A 16,576-nucleotide genomic window follows, 5' to 3' on the forward strand; every position below is an offset into this window, starting at 1 on the left:
ACCAAATGTTTCGAATCAAACCAGTCCCATTACCACCGCAGCACCAATGATTGATTGAAAAAAAACATCATTTAATCCTAGCGTGCATTAATTATACGTGATAGAGATTGTTTTTCTATATATGGCTTTGGGAGTTTGTGATGTTTGTGAAGGATTGTAAGAACAATAAATACTTGGGTCGGGATAGAACGATACTTGTTTACCAAACACTCAGAGTGTCGACAAATTGGGCGGCCTGTACACAGTGACATTGTAAATATTAGAATATGGGGCTCGTTATGTATGGCTATGATAATTATTCTGCTCGACTACGCAAATTACTGTGGTTATGGGCACAACTTTTGCGTGATTCGTGAGCTTCGTTGTAGTTCGAAATGAAATGAAATAACTTTTATTTCATGTAGGACAACTCGTGCCACTTACGTATCCTATGGTGCTACGTATGGTGCGCGCAAAACAAGTAGTCCAATCTGAAATTGGAACATGGGGACTTACTGCGCAGGTCATAGGATTATATGTATATCTACAAGAAATCTGTTTTACAGTGTGTGTTGAACTCTACTCTTTCCGGCAGTGTCAGATTACTGTCCCATCGGGCTATGATACTGAAAGACCTATGGTTTTTTTAAAGAATATTAGCCAATGCTGACTAATATTCCCCTTTCCCCTACAACTAAGCGCCAAGCTTGTGCTAGTAGGTACGGCAATAGTGCAACGGATAGAATTTGAAGCTGCGACCTTTCGGATTTCAGTCCACTCCTCTAACCGTTGAGCTATTGAGGCTCTAATTGCGCACACACTTGTACACTACAATATCTCCTGCGCACTTTGCTAATCTCTGTGGAGATTATAGCCGCTGTTGCCGAAATTCTGTTGGGACTTTGGAGGACATTATTTACAATAAAATTAGCCACATAACGACTTACTGCTAGAATTCGTTACACTGTGATGGCATCAAACGACTACTTCATACAACAAATCAGTTTTATTTACAGAATCTTTATATTCCATAAAATTTAATGACCAAAGCTTTTAACTCAGAAACGACTTAGTTTATTGTCGTTAAGGCATCAAATGCTACTGCCATTGCTTGTTTGTTCTAGTATTTTACAGGCACTTTTGATGGGGAGATTAACTCTGTAAATACAATTAACATGAAGAAGGTCATAAAATGCGGTTCCCACTGCAAATGTGTTACGCTTACGAATTAATAGACTATGAAGTCTCCACAATCCATCCAAACAAAAATGTTATAACCGCGAAAGTGTGTCTGTCTATCAGTCTGCTAGCCCGTCCATGAAACCGATTTTGACGAAAGTCAGAGGTAAGCTACCTCTGACATCTCGGGACGGACATAGGCTAGGTACTTTTGTCCCGGAAAATCAAAAAAATTTCATGGAATTTTTAAAAAACCTAAATCCACGCGCATGAATTCGCCAGCATCATCTAGTAAATAATATTTCAAGATCATTTGAGCTCTACGTTGAGACAAATCAATTAGTCAGGCAGCAAACAAGTTTTTTTAGGGAGGTAACAATGGTATATGTTTTCATGGGATATGAAAAGGGTAAAGGATGGAGTGTGGACAGATGTGACAAGCCCTGAGTTGAACCCTATCGCCTGTAGCGAACAGAAGTGCAATGACCTCAATAATGAGCAGGTTAAAACAATGCGAGCTCACCCTCGGTTTGAGTGAAAGGAAGTGGGGGTCCTTTTTGAATACTCGTGTTTTATGTTAACCGATAAATAAGCTTGATACTTGATTGTTTTGTTGGTGGAGTGCGCCAAAAGTATTGATTGGTCACGAAGTGGATATTCGCTTGAAACTTGAGTTTTTTGTATGAAAAGCTCGTTGAATGTTGGCTGATAGAAAACCAACAATGGCAGCGCGGTGCGACGGCGACGTAACTATTTTTCTGATGCGACTTAAAACTTATCTACCTCCAAATTCTTGAGCTTCTCTGAATTGTCTTTATCAGCCTGTTAAAGACTAACCCTCTAACAAATAAACCTGGAATAGCGGTGGAATAGTTATACTCTCTATTGTCTTTTTCCTTCAAATGTCAAATTACTGATGACAGAGAAATACAAAACAGAGTATAACTATTCCACCGCTATTCCAGGTTTATTTGTTAGCATCATCGTATAAAAAACTCCAAACTAAACCAGGAAAGGAAAAAATACTTCCATATCATTATTTGTTTGTTCCTACGTATAAATGAATCTGCTTTTAAAAAGCGGTGATTAGCCTAGTAGTTAAGACATTGACCTTTAATTTCGAGAGGTTGGAGATTCGATCCCGAATACGCACCTCTAACTTTTCGGAGCTATGTGCATTTTAAGGAATTAAAATAATATATCATCTGCATGCCTGACAGTTCTCAATAATGTTCTCAAAGATGTGAAGTCTGCCAATCCACACTGGGGCAGCGTGACAGGCTATGGCGTAAAGTTTACGCCGTAAACCCTTCTCATTCTGAGAGAAGACCCGTGCCCAGTAGTCGGCCGCGATGGGTTGATCATGATGATGATGATGATGACTTAAAAATATATACCTAGTACCTACTTATTATGACGTAATCTCCATACCTACAACAACAAACATTTCTTTTGGTCTGAACTTCTTCATAACTTCCATTTATTTTCCGAACAAAATTATAAAATCCACTTTGTGAGTGTTCACCAAAAAGTTGTAAGTCAATTTAGACTTACTTCTCCATTTTTGCTTGAACAATTTTATTCGTTGTTCTAAATGCCAGTCTGTTGAATACGTAGGTATAAGATAGTTAGAGTACACTTTCGCAATAATTACATAATGAAAAAATGAATGAAATGAAAAAAAATCTAAATTATGACTACATACGAACCCATACCTAAAAAAACTGTGAATGTTTCCAATTATTGTACCCTATGTACCTACTCAATGACAAAAATAATTGAGACCAGATGTAGATCTGCCATATACCTTTCCACTGCTTTTTCCACTTACGAGTACGTTTTCCAATTTTCTAATATATTATTCAAGAAAATGTAACCTGTTTATATGCTTCGAGCGCTTTATATAGACACCTACGTGAAAGCTCGATAAAGGGCGTCTGGAGGACTGCGGCTGAAAGACGAACGGCACTCGTAATTTATCGAATCGCTTTAAAAAAAGTCAAGGTTGTATTTTTAGGAATTTCGCAGACAGGAGGTGGTAGCTTGTAAATTGTAATAATTAATCTCCTTCTTCTACTACTTATTGCGACTCGCTGTCCCAGAAGGTAGAGTCCGCTTTTCTTCATCTGATTATTTTGAGTCTATTGATTCTCAGGTCTGCACTCATGACGTTTATCTAGCGCTTTCATGGATAGCGTCGAGGTTTAGCTCCAGGGACTCTGATGTCACATCTGCATCTTTTACCGACACCGACATAACTTTATGATTCCTGCTACATGACCGTACCATTTCCTCCCTCTTGTCACCCGTCTTGTGGTTGTTGCCTCTTGTCACCGATGCATGTAAGACCAGACAACGAATGTGATCATTGTCAGGTCGCAACGTATGACGTTGAACAATCCAGCGCAGCGTTTTTTCTTTCTTCTTCTGAGTTCATACTTCTTGCCTCGCCACGTTTCACTACCATATAGGAGTAAGTAAGGTTTTGGAATCATAAATGAATCCCTTGAGCTTTAGCAGAATCCTACGATAGACAAATTGTCGATCGTACGATCCCGCCATTATGCGTGTTTGGAATTTGGATGTCTCGTCGGTCTCCATGTATGCTGATGGAGATGTCTGTAATAGGTACCTAAAATGGAAAGGTGTTTATAGACTGAGAAGTACCTTCTCATCCATTGTATAGAGTAAAGAGAGACGTAGTAGTCCGAGGCCTTTGATCTCGTGGTAAATGACGTCTATGACAACCCTTCAACATAGGGCCCTAACTACGTATACCTAAGCTAGTTTGGGTTGTTCCTTCGTCCGCACTTACCGCACTATTGCTCTGTCTAGACCTCTGTATGTAATATCATATCGTTGCTATGTGGTATTGTACCTATTGATAAGTATATTTAAAACGTTTAAGCAACAAGACAAACTTTACATAATTATAGTAATTGTTTGCTTTGTTCCTATTTATCGTCTGTATACATAGTCCTCAGAAGATATCCCCTTGGTATTTGATCGCACAACACCTGGTTGTCCTAGCATTACGCCGTGTTATCTCGTCGGAATGCAGGCGAGGGATCAACGCCTCTTACATTCCTGCGTCGAGATATAAATTCATTCTAAATATTTAAAACCAGAAATTCTCAAACTTTTCACACCCAGAAAGGCGCGGCCGACGCGGATACTCATTTTCAAATATAAATTTACAATCGTCTTAAAACAATATAAAACGTAGATTTACCATCGTCCTAAATCTAAAACAATATAATGTACTGTGATAAATTTACACTATAGCCATTTAAAATAGGTACCACTTTTGAGATTTCACATAAAAGTGTTAAATTAGTCCGGCCGTCTATAATAAGTAGATAAAACGGCCCGTGAAATTAGGCCAAAGGCCGCACAATGGATATATCTAAGACATAAAAACTTAGGTAGGCCTACAGGTGTAAGAATCGAACCAACAGTTTTTCGAAGAGTGAAAAGAAAAGTGAAAATAATGCTATATGTTTCAAATGCTGGACAAACTTAGTAGGCGTTTTCATTCATCGACCGTTTTCCGAAAAGTGAAAAGAAAATGGAAAAGATGATAAATTTTTCAAATTCTATACAAACTTTTCATTGAATATTTTGAGAAGCACAGTCCTATACTTAAAGGAGTAAACCCCAGCCCACCGACGAATAGAAAATATACTAACTACTTAACCCCCGCTTCTATTTAATTAAATATCCTTGTGTTATCGTTCGCTACAACATAAAGCAAATTAAGAGTGCGTGAAGGTAGTGGGTATTTGAGAACGTTTACACAAGGGCCTGAAAGCCTTTGATGTCTAAGTCTGAGCCGAGCTCTTTGAAAGAGTATATTCACGCTGCCTTCTCGCAAATGATATGAGTTTGTATACGATCTAACTTTTATGCGAGGGCTTTATTTTGTACCAAATTCTGGTGGAAATATTAAAACATTACTCGTGAGTTGCGTTGGGCTTCTGTGTAGACTTTAGATGAGTAATAAAGTTCTTGTAACCCTTTTAAGGTTTCTAATGCAGCGTAGCAATATTAATCTGTAAAGTGGTAGTGCCAAGTTAGTCTTGTTTCGCACGGCATTAATACCCCGTTAAGAGAATTAGAATTCCAGATTTTTATTAAACTACTAGATGATGTCTTCGACTTCGTCCGTGTGAATTTAAGTTTTTAAAAATGCCGTGGGATAACTCTTTGATTTTACGGTATAAAAAGTAGGTAGCCTATGTCAATTTTGGGCACGCTACCTTTATACCAAATTTCATATCAAATAGGTTAAACTGGCCGCAGACAGTCATTATACCTACTGTTAATTTAAAAACGTGATTACAAAGGACATTCTTGGTCACCGCCAAGTGATATCAGTTAAATACTTGATGAACTTATAAACACAATAATTAAGTAGGGATCATTCAGGCTCAGGGCGCAGACAGTCGTTATACCTACTGTTAATTTAAAAACGTAATTACAAAGGACATTCTTGGCCACCTCTATACATTACGCTAAAAACTAGCTTTATAAAAGGCAGTCTATATTTTTTTCTATAATTGTATAACCTTTAAAAAAATTAAAACTAAATTAGTGCCGCTAGTTAGAACTAGACAAAGACAGGTCTTATTAATTTTTTAATACCTATCAAAAATGTGTACCTATTTGGTTTCGATTAATAAGCGTACCCTGATATGCAAACTGGGAATTTTAGATTGGTGAAACTCATTATTATATTTCTCATTTCTAAGGGTCGTGTCCCCTTTCTCCTGATCACATTATTGGTCTCTCATTCATAATGGCCATAACTCGATTGCACATCGATTGATACCTGCTCGTATGCACTGTCTCAACTAAGCCCCGTCACCTTATAAATGAAACTAAGATAGAAAATGTTACTAACCCCTGAAATATAAAGGTACTTACTTATTGAACATAAACAATAGCCTAGTGTTTAAAATGTCGACCTCCTAGTCGGAGAGATCGGGTTCCATCCCGGTAACACACCTCTTTCTTTCTCTTTCAACTTTTCGGAATTATGTGCATTGTAATCACGTGTTTTAATGGTGAAGGATAACATCTGAGGGAACCTGCATGCTTAAGAGTTCTCCACAATGATAGACAGACTTCAGACACGGTCTATGAGAACGTAGACCATGTCTGAAGTCTGTCAATCTACACTTGGTCAGCCTTATGGCCAAATCCTTCTCATTCTTAAAAGAGACCCCTGATCAGTAGTGAGCCGGCGATGGGGTGATGATGATGATAATTAAAATACTTTTTGTTCACAGAACACCTAACAGCGTTATCATATCAGTCACAGAACAAGACAGCAATATTCTTCACTCAGCTGTACAAAAGCCACGCGATACGAGCGCAGGCGCCGCTCGCAGCGCTCTACGACGATATAAGAATACTTCTCAAATCAAACTCAGATGAAGACAACGGAGAAGAACTGGGTACTCCGTCGCCTAAGGACTTGACTATAAGTGCTAACAAGTTCTTTCGGGAGGTGTTCCCTATTGCGTACCAAAACGTGCTGAAGTTAGACATGAAGCAGTTTACGCCGGAGTATGAAGCGTGTTTGAAGGACGCGTATGACGCCGTCCAGCCATTTGGAGATGTGCCCCAACAGGTGAGATTTTAATATTTACTAAATGATGCCCTTGGCCAATATCAAGCTGCGTAAGCCTAGTGGTTAGGACGTCCGCCTTCTAATCAGAGGTGGGGAGCTCGATCCCGGGCACGCACTTCTAACATTTCGGAGTTATGTGCGTTTTAAGTACCTATTTAAATATTACTAATTGCTTTAACGGTGAAGGAAAACATCGTGAGGAAACCTGCATGCCTAAGAGTTCTCCATAATGTTCTCAAAGGTGTGTTAAGTCTACCAATTCGCACATGGCCAGCGTGGTAGACTATGGCCAAACCCTTCTGACTATGAGAGGAGACCCCTGCTCTGCAGTGAGCCGGCGCGGCGATGGGTTGATCATGATGATGATGATGATAATGCCCATGACAGCGTGGGTTTAGATTTTAACCTCTTTAATTTACCGGAACAAAAAGGAGCCTACGTCCTTCTCCTGGATGCAAGTTATTCCTTTACCTACCTACTTATCTTAGCTCTAGTCAAAATCGATCGAAACTGATGGGCCGTGAAAACGCAGTAGATAGATAGATAGACACAATTTCGCATTTATAATATTAGTATGGATAACTACTTTGGAGACAAGTTTAGACGTTTTTTAGGGCATTTCACTAAATGAAAAATACCATCACATTAAAAAATACGAGAACTTTTTCTTCCCTCTATAAAGAACCACTTACCTCTTTTGCCCGTAAAACGTTGGTAAATTATCCAATTTGTGCGTAATTTTTTCAACAAAAATATTATAACTTTAGTAGCTTTATTCAGGAGTTTCAATTTAATTATTCATATAATGTTTTATACGAATATACTAAATTATATAATTAAAATGGAATGAAGTCGTGACAGGTTAATGGTTAAAGCGTTGTCGGCCTCCTATTCGGGTGGTCGGGAGTTCGATTTCGGGCACGCACCTCCAACTATTCGGAGCTATGTGCATTTTAAGTAATGTGCATTTTAGGCACTCATTAAGAAAGGATTTTTGGAAATTCCACCCCCCAAGGAATCAATTAATTCAAACTAATATTATAAATGCGAAAGTGTGCCTGTGTGTACGTCTGCTAGCTTTCACGGCCTAACAGTGTAACCGATTTTGATAAAATTTAGTGCAGAGTTAGCTTATAGGAAGGACATAGGACTTTTTATCTCGGAAAATTAAAGATTTCCAAAAACCTTAATCCACGCGGACGAACTCGCGGGCATCATCTAATAGTTAATGAAACTGAAAGTTTTTCAAGTTACATTCTTGACAAATGATATTCGGGGTTTCGGTTAGAATGAAGAAACACGGGTTTCAGGATTTTTGGAAATATCATCCCCATCAATTTTCACATAGGTATGTACATATTCCACTTGATCGAAGCCGGGTCAGCAGTACCTTACATGAAGCTAAGTTCTTCTCTTCCAGCTTGGCGTCTCATTATCACAGTCGCTGGAAGCAGCACGGGCGTTACTCCAAGTGCTGGTGGTGGGAGCAGGCGCGCTCTCCACCACCGAGCGTGTACTCTCCTCCTCTAATGAAGAGTGTTCGACCAAGCTGCTGCGGATGGGCGGCTGTTCCCGCTGCAAAGGCTTCGACACGAGTCCTTGTAGGAATTATTGCTTGAATGTTGCGAGAGGGTAAGTGTTATTTTTATATTATTTGAGCATACATACCTATTACCTACTGATGCTCATACCTGCGGCAAAAAATTATATAGTTAAGTATGATCATCATCAACCTGTAGACTCCATTGTTGGACACAGGCCTTCCCTAATGAGCACAATCTTACCCGGTCCTCAGCCTTTCTCGTCCAGCCACTTCCCTCCAGCCTCTTCATATCGTCGGTCCATTGTGCTGCTCACACAGAGGAACGCGCGTGTGGAGGTGGCACATGCTTCATATAGTTGTAGCAGAGCTTGTTTATAGATTTTTGGACGACTCCAACGGCCATCGCCTCTACGACAGTCATGCTACGACAGTCACTTCAGCTTGCTAATGGTTTGGGCTATGTTGGTACCTTGGTTCTCCTGCGGATTTCCTCCCTCAGGGAAACTCCTAATATAGCTCTCTCCATAGCTCGCTGAGCAACACACACACAACATTACACACCCATACATCGATTTACGCACACATACGTGAGGACGGGAAGGACACATTGGTTGTAAGACTTTCGTCTTCAGCACGCCTAACATGCGCACCACGTGAAAATTTTGTCTACGCATTTACTCGTCTTATTTGTATGAAAAAACACGAGATAATGCGTAGACAAAATTTTCTCACGGGGCGCATGTTAGACCCTCAGGACTGCATTGAGGAATTGACGATTATATATTTATGTATACCTATGAAAATTCAGACTGCGCAATACCGTGGCGTGTGGACTGTGGAAGTCAATACAAGATACCTATGTCCAAGTGTGAACACCTGTCGGTTGACGATGATGATGGTGAAAATTTTTGAATGATCTCAAATTGTTTCCGAAAAATAATATTGAGAAACTATAAAGTAATACCTATGCTCGTTTCGTAATATAATTTTTAAAAGCTACCAAGTTTACGTGAAAGCTGCCTGCTATCTCTTTGATTACCTATATAAATATGTAAAGTTTGATAGAGTTGCTCTTCGAGCCAAATATTTCTACACTTTTCGAGCATACTCGATCATGCAGAGGTTGAACAATGTAGGTATTTGAGTATTATGCAAACTTGTCCAAGTACAGTTACGTAGGCGTATTTCAGTTAGATACTTTTTTTCCACCGTCAAAAAAAATACATTATATTTTATCAAGACTTGGATAGATACAACGCTTTTTTTTGATTAAAATAATACCTACATCAGACGAGTCGGCCGGATTCAGGCGGCGGAAGACCGTGGCGTATGGAAGTTCCTAGAAGGGACCTATGCCCAGTAGCGGACGTTTATCGGTTGATGATGATGATACATACTCAATAAGAAAAATAAAGTTTGCTTTAGTTTTGTAATTTATATTGTGCTCTCCATAAAGCAACCCGTGTGTAAATAGTTGGTATAAAATATGTATCTACTACTACTTACCCATGTTTTACGAAGTTCATACTGTATAGTGGCGTTCTAATAGGGTAACTTAGAAAACTTAGAATTGCTTTTAGCTTTTAATTATGTTGCTTGTTTAAGGCTAAAAGTTCTTACACTAACGAAGGTAAATAAGTAATTTTGCAGACTAGTTCATTTCTCTTTGTATAAAACTTTTATTCTAAGTTTTTTATACGACAACTTTTTAAGTGAGTTGTTACCTACATTTTTCCACTTAGGTTGAATAAAATTTTATCTGTGAAGCGAAACACAAGTTCTTACTAAAATTTTACTAAAGTATACTTATTAAAGTTCTCTCCATCGTCCGCTGAGTGACTCAGAGTTTTCTTATGAGGCCTATAGTTAGCGACCATGTCGCGTATCCATATGCCATCACTGGCAACACGCACTGTTCGTTGTTCTTCCAGCACTGAGGAATTTTAGACAAAAAAACCGGCCAAGTGCGAGTCAGGCTCGCGTAATGAGGGTTCCGTACTACAGTCGTATTTTTTCGACATTTTGCACGATAATTCAAAAACTATGGTGCATAAAAATAAATAAAAATCTATTTAGAATGTACAGGTGAAGACCTTTCATATGATACTTGATATAGTCACTCACCTCGAAAGTTGAAAATACTAATTATTAGTTCATGACCACAATTTAATTATTTTTGTGTGATCTAACCCTAAATTCACGGTTTCCAGATTTTTCCCCAAATGTCAGCTATAAGATATACCTACCTGCCAAATTTCATGATTCTAGGTCAACGGGAAGTACCCTGTAGGTTTCTTGACAGACAGACAGACAGACAACAAAGTGATCCTATAATAAATAATACTAAGGGTTCCGTTTTTCCTTTTGAGGTACGGAACCCTAAAAACATCTTGAAACTTGCAGAACATTGCCCAGCCGAATCTTAGAGTTTTCTACGTGATTAAATCATAAATGAGGAAATCCGTAGGCCGTATAAGAACCAGAGTAACCGACATAGCTCAACGGGTTGTGAAACTAAAGTGGCAGTGAAACTAAAGGTGCTAGAATGGCGACCTCGCACCCGATAGCGCAGAGTTGATAGACCTCCCATTAGTTGGACGGACGACATCAAACGAGTCGTAATCGGATAAAAAAGGTATAGCCGATTTTTTCCCGTCTCCAAGATGCAAACTATCTCTGTTACCAATCAGATAATACCCGCAACTTTGTCCACGTGGAATTAAGGTTTTTAAAAATCCCGTGGGAAGTCTTTGACTTTCCGGGACCAAAAGTCCTATGTCGAGGAGGTACCAGGACGTACCTACCTACTAAATTTCGTCAAAATCGGTTAAATGGATGACCTGTGAAAAGCCAGCAGACAGATACACTTTCGCTTCATTACCTCACTACCTACCTACCTACCTACCTACCTACCTACCTACCTACCTAAATACCTACCTACCTACCTATACCTACCTATACCTACTTAAATGAGAAAATGTGTTTGTTGAAACGGGGCAACGGATCGACGTGATTTTTTGCATGAGTATAGTTAAAGACCTGGAGAGTGACATAGGCATATTTTTATCTCGGAAAATCAAAGAGTTCCTACGGGATTTTTAAAAACCTAAATCCATCTGGATGTAGTCGCGGACATCAGCTAGTTTATCATATTAAGTAGTGTAAGTACAGTACGCGGCCGAAACTAATGAACATCGACCTTTAGAAGGAGAAAGCAGATTTGTAGAGCATTTTCTCAGTCGTTGTAACCGACAAAACGTCATATAGGACAAAGCCGAAACGTCATTCTAAAGACCGATGTAGGTACATTACTTTCTGCCACGTACTGTAAGTAGTGCATTTAGTGAAAAAAGCATATAAAAGGAAGCCGATTCGAGTGAGCCAGTGCTGATATAAGTGACCTGTTCGACAGGTGCATAGGCTCCCTGGTGGTGGACCTGGACGCGCCGTGGGTGGGCTACGTGGAGGGCGTGGAGCGGGTCGCCAGGCCGGACGCGGACGCGGCGCTCCGGGCTCTGGACTCCAAGGTGTCTTCCGCTATCATGCATGCGCTGGAGAACCATGTCATTTTGGAGAAAAAGGTTAGTCAAAGTAAAACACATTTTACCCGGCAGGAAATATTGTACATCGACCTTTAGAAAGAGCTAGTAGTTTCGTATAACGTTGTCTCTGTAGTCGAGACTAAAACGTCCCGTAGGTATGAGTGACAGAGACAACGCTCTACGAAGCTGAAATCTCTTTCTATAGGTCGATTTACAATATTTCCTGCTGGCTGTACTGTACGTTAATTTAATGCATACTAATCTGACGCCTTTGATCTCGTGAATCTCGTGGTAAATGGTGGTGGTCATTTACCACCACGATGACCCTTCAACATAAGGGCCCTAACTACGTAGGTCGGTCGGGCAGTTCTTCGTCCCGCACTTACCTACCTGTATCTATCTGTCTTTTTGCTTCGCAGTTTGTTTTTAGGGTTCCGTACCTCAGAAAGAAAAAGAAATCCTTATATAGGATCACTTCGTTGTCTCTCTGTCTGGCCGTCTGTCGTGTCTGTCAAGAAAACCTATAGGATACTTTCCGTTGACCTTGAATCATGAAATTTGGCAGGTAGCACAAATAAAGGAAAACATCCGAAAACCGTAAATTTGTGTGTATATCACAAAAAAAAATTAAAAGGTGCTCATGAAGAGACAATTAGTATTTTAAATTTTCAAAATAAGAATATTATATGGGATATCATATGAAAGGGCTTTACTTGTACATTCTAAAACCGATTTTTATTTATTTTTACGAATAATAGTTTTTATCATGCAAAAGTCGACAAAATACGACTATAGTACGGAACCCTCAGTGCGCAAGTTTGACTCGCACTTTGACCGGTTTTTTGATGACACATTCGTTTCGGCAATTTTTTTTAAATTACGACTTGTTTATCAAACACTACGTTACACCTACCCAAATCAGGCGTGTGTGTACTGCCACACTGCCACCTTTAGATTTATTAATTGCCTAGGGAAGATAGCTGACTAATGCCTAGATAGACAAAAAAATGAAGCTGAAATTACCGGTTAATTAAAAACCGGTTACACATTTTACATGAATACTAAATAATTGTAGACAGGTCTAAACTATTTTTCTTGTTCATTATAACCTACCACGGACGGAGTGAGTTTAAAATTAGTTAAGTTTCTTAACGAGTCTCGACTCTCGAGAATTCAACAGCAAATACCTACCTACTTAGTTGGAAAAAAATTCTTATATAAGAGGAGACGATCACTTGTTAAATAATTGTTCTAGAAACTGAGCTAATTGTCGTCGAAACTTTTCCTGGAACATCTTGTTGAGAGGCGAAACACGTTTGGAGTGTAGTCGAAGTCAGCTTGAGACTTGGAACAACTTCCAAGTTTTAAGTTATTCACCACTCGCACATACATTTGCAAATGCTCAATATGTTCGCAAGTATTGCGTAAGTCCAATTTTCATAACAATACTGCGGTAATTCGAATAATAGGCACCGATTTGTACGTTTCTATAAATTCTACCATAGTATAGATATTTACATTGTACGCTAGATTTGGTGCGCAATACAAAATGATAATTCTTTTGGTTCCGATTTGAAGAGCCCACCGTGCCTACTGGGAATTAAAATTTACACTTTGTGCAAATGGATGGTGTTGACAGATGTCTCATCATCAAAATATTTAGTTCCAAGTACGCTCTCATGATGCTCACTGCTGCTATCAGTACCAAACTGATGGTAAAATCAAGTTGCTTCAAAAACACCTCGTCAATCGCAGATCCAGCGTAGAGACTATGTAAATATCATTATTATAATACTAGCTGATACCAGCGGCTTCATCGGTAGGGATTTAGGTCTTCAAAACCCCGTGGGAACTCTTTGATTTTCCGTGATAAAAAGTAGCCTGTGCCCTGTATTAATTTAGGGTATAATCTATCTCTATTCCAAATTTCAGCCAAATCCGTCCAGTAGTTTTTGCCATTGCCACAGACAGATTGTCGATCATGCTTGATGAAAATATTGAAGAGCTGAACTCATCTAGAATTAGTTTAAATTATTTATCAACTCCTATTCTAACTTATAATCCTGTTACTAAATTTAACGTTGGGAGTTTCAAACGTTACAGACAACAATAAACCTCTCTCATTTATATTTCATGTCAACAACGAGATGAAAATGAGATTTGTTAATTAAACTTTGGATCTAGTACACATTTATAACCCGCATACCTAGAAATTTAGAGATGCACCATTTCACAATTAGTAGCGTGTGAAAAATCACGTGATTATAGCCTCTTCATATTATATTGTAACACTTGCTACTTTCTAAGTAGCCTGTGAAAAAATACGAAGCCAAATCTCACAAATTTTACATAAGCGGAAAAATTCACTTCACATGAAATACCATCTGTGAAATATCAGAGCTTAGCCAACGATTAATATAAACTGTTAAGAAAACAAATAATTATTTTACCAAATGAAAATAGTTTAAAACCACCAATAATGCCCATCTCTTTAGAATAACTAAACTGGCCTATCCACTTAGTTGAATTCACAACGAAAATTCATTTGCTGCCGTAAATTATACGGGAACAAAGCGAAATAAACTCTCCTGAACTGATTCGGGGAACTGTTTTGACGTACAATTTGTTCGTGTTGAACGAGATAATTTTCTGCACGATAAAATATGATCCTCACTATAATTTCCCTTGATTTACCGTTCTACCGGAAACTAATAGAAGTTCCATTTTGCATGCAATTTTAGCATGAAATTGCTGCCACAGCCACCGAGATATGAATTGTGGCTTGTTACGCGATCGCATTGCGACTGTTACCCAAAAATTTAGCTCCGTCGAGTCTGTAGTGTCTGCAGTAAAGTTATCAAACGTTTTCACACCGTCGCGTCGCCGTACTTGGCAGAGAGCCATACGTGAAGAGATTTCCGTTCAGCTGAAAGATTCAATAACATAATTCACTTATCGTCGAATAGCGTTTACAAGAGTGCTAAGAATAAGGAGTGACTGGAAGTCATTATGAAAATACGACCTTGAAAGTTGGAACATCTTCCCTTGGATTTTGCTCTTTAAAATGATACCGTGCCTGGAAAACATGTATACCTGGTGCATTTCAGACTGTGTGTAAGGCCTTTATTGATCCCGGAAGTGGGAGTCCTCAGCAAGCTTTTTTTTTGGCTGGGTTGCGCGACTGGGTTTGCTGATTAGTCCCATAGCCCATCAGACACCAGGCGATGCATAAAACACCGTGAGGTTTTAGTGGGTAAGGTTCTGACGTAACTTTCATGCCTCTCCGGACACGATGGTACCCATGAGGGTTCCCAACGAAAAAAAGGAGAATCTATATGATTGGAAATTACATTTTTAAAATTACTAGCTATTAATTTTGACTGGTTTAAACACGTCTTAAATATTGTTCCACACAACAATAAAAATCTTTAAAACAGACATTCGGTCTCTATTTCACAAGCACGAATAGTTCATCGCATGGTCGTAAAGTTTGAAATCCTTCCTCAGATTAAGTTTACGCGATGTTATGGTACCATAAAGATGGTGGAACGCTCGTAGGCGAGGCGAGGCAGACGTGGGTGTGGATCGACCCAGCCCAGTACAATATGTACTTACAAAACTGTTATTGTTTGAGGAAAGCCGTTGTTGGGGGGTTGTTTGACCCAGTTGAAATAGTATACGTTAATATTTCTTCGACTTCTTGAGTTATATAAGTTATAACCGGAAACACAACATGCTAGTTTTCGGTATACCACTACCCATATTATAAATGAAAAAGTGTGTTTGTTTGTTGGTTTATTGGTTTGCCTTTCAATCACGCCGCAACAGAGCAACGGATTGACGTGATTTTTTGCATGAGTATAGTTGAGATCTGGAGAGTGACATAGGCTACTTTTTATCCAGGAAAATCCAAGTTTCCACTAGATTTTCAAAAACTTACATCCACGCAGACAAAATCTCGGGCATTAGCTAGTGTTATAATATAATAAACAAACTCTACAATTATTTTATTCCTGCTGATACTCTGCATTCGCCTCATTTTCTCGAAGTTTAGTTTTCTGAAGGTTTCACTACTACCGCGTGGAAATTGCACACATGTTTTTTAATTAGTGTAATTGATGGCGTCCATACTAATTAAATTAATAAAAAATTAAAATCACTTAATTGTTAAAGACAAAATCGTGTAAAATAATTGGAACAATTTTTGAAATCGCTTTTAATTTGGAAAGGAAACGCTAATTAGCTTAAACGGTGCCATAAAGACAATTGGCCGTCTGCTACATTAAACCTCCAAACAGAAATGACCTCTGATAATGTTACTTAGTCACACAACCAATATCTTTCAACTCGCAGCCATATTGTCGCCGTTTGGGAAGCATTATTCATTCCACTTTGAAGGATTCCTTATGCATTCTTTTTTTTCCATACTCATTATAAATGCGAAATGTATGTCTGCCTCGATGGCCTTGGTTGATACACTCGGTTGCGGATGACGAGGTATCCTGGGTTCGATTACCGGGTCGGGCCAAAAATTGGTATTGGATTTTTCTGTTAAAAAATTCTCAGTAAGTACTCTTATCGTCCGGAGTTGGAAGTTGGCGGTGTTTCACCCCACTGATATTTTTTTAATTTGCCGCGCTTTTCCAGTCTCATCTTTCGTTAGCCAGACTCCAATATTATGTAGCTCCTAGTCAGCTA

The 16,576-nt window shown here is 38.9% G+C and overlaps 1 protein-coding gene across 2 annotated transcripts in view; it reads left to right on the plus strand.

Moving 5' to 3' along the window:
- The window catches only part of dally (division abnormally delayed protein), a 138,822-nt gene that overhangs the window by 101,054 nt on the left and 21,192 nt on the right, over positions 1-16,576 (plus strand). For both annotated transcript variants that reach the window (XM_034985120.2, XM_034985119.2), the window contains exons 3-5: positions 6,450-6,793; positions 8,214-8,425; positions 11,749-11,917. In XM_034985120.2, coding sequence (XP_034841011.1) covers positions 6,450-6,793; positions 8,214-8,425; positions 11,749-11,917 — 725 coding nt within the window. The remainder of the gene's footprint in view (positions 1-6,449; positions 6,794-8,213; positions 8,426-11,748; positions 11,918-16,576) is intronic.

The sequence above is a fragment of the Maniola hyperantus genome, chromosome 4 (genome assembly GCF_902806685.2).
Source record: "Maniola hyperantus chromosome 4, iAphHyp1.2, whole genome shotgun sequence".
NCBI lineage: Eukaryota > Metazoa > Arthropoda > Insecta > Lepidoptera > Nymphalidae > Maniola > Maniola hyperantus.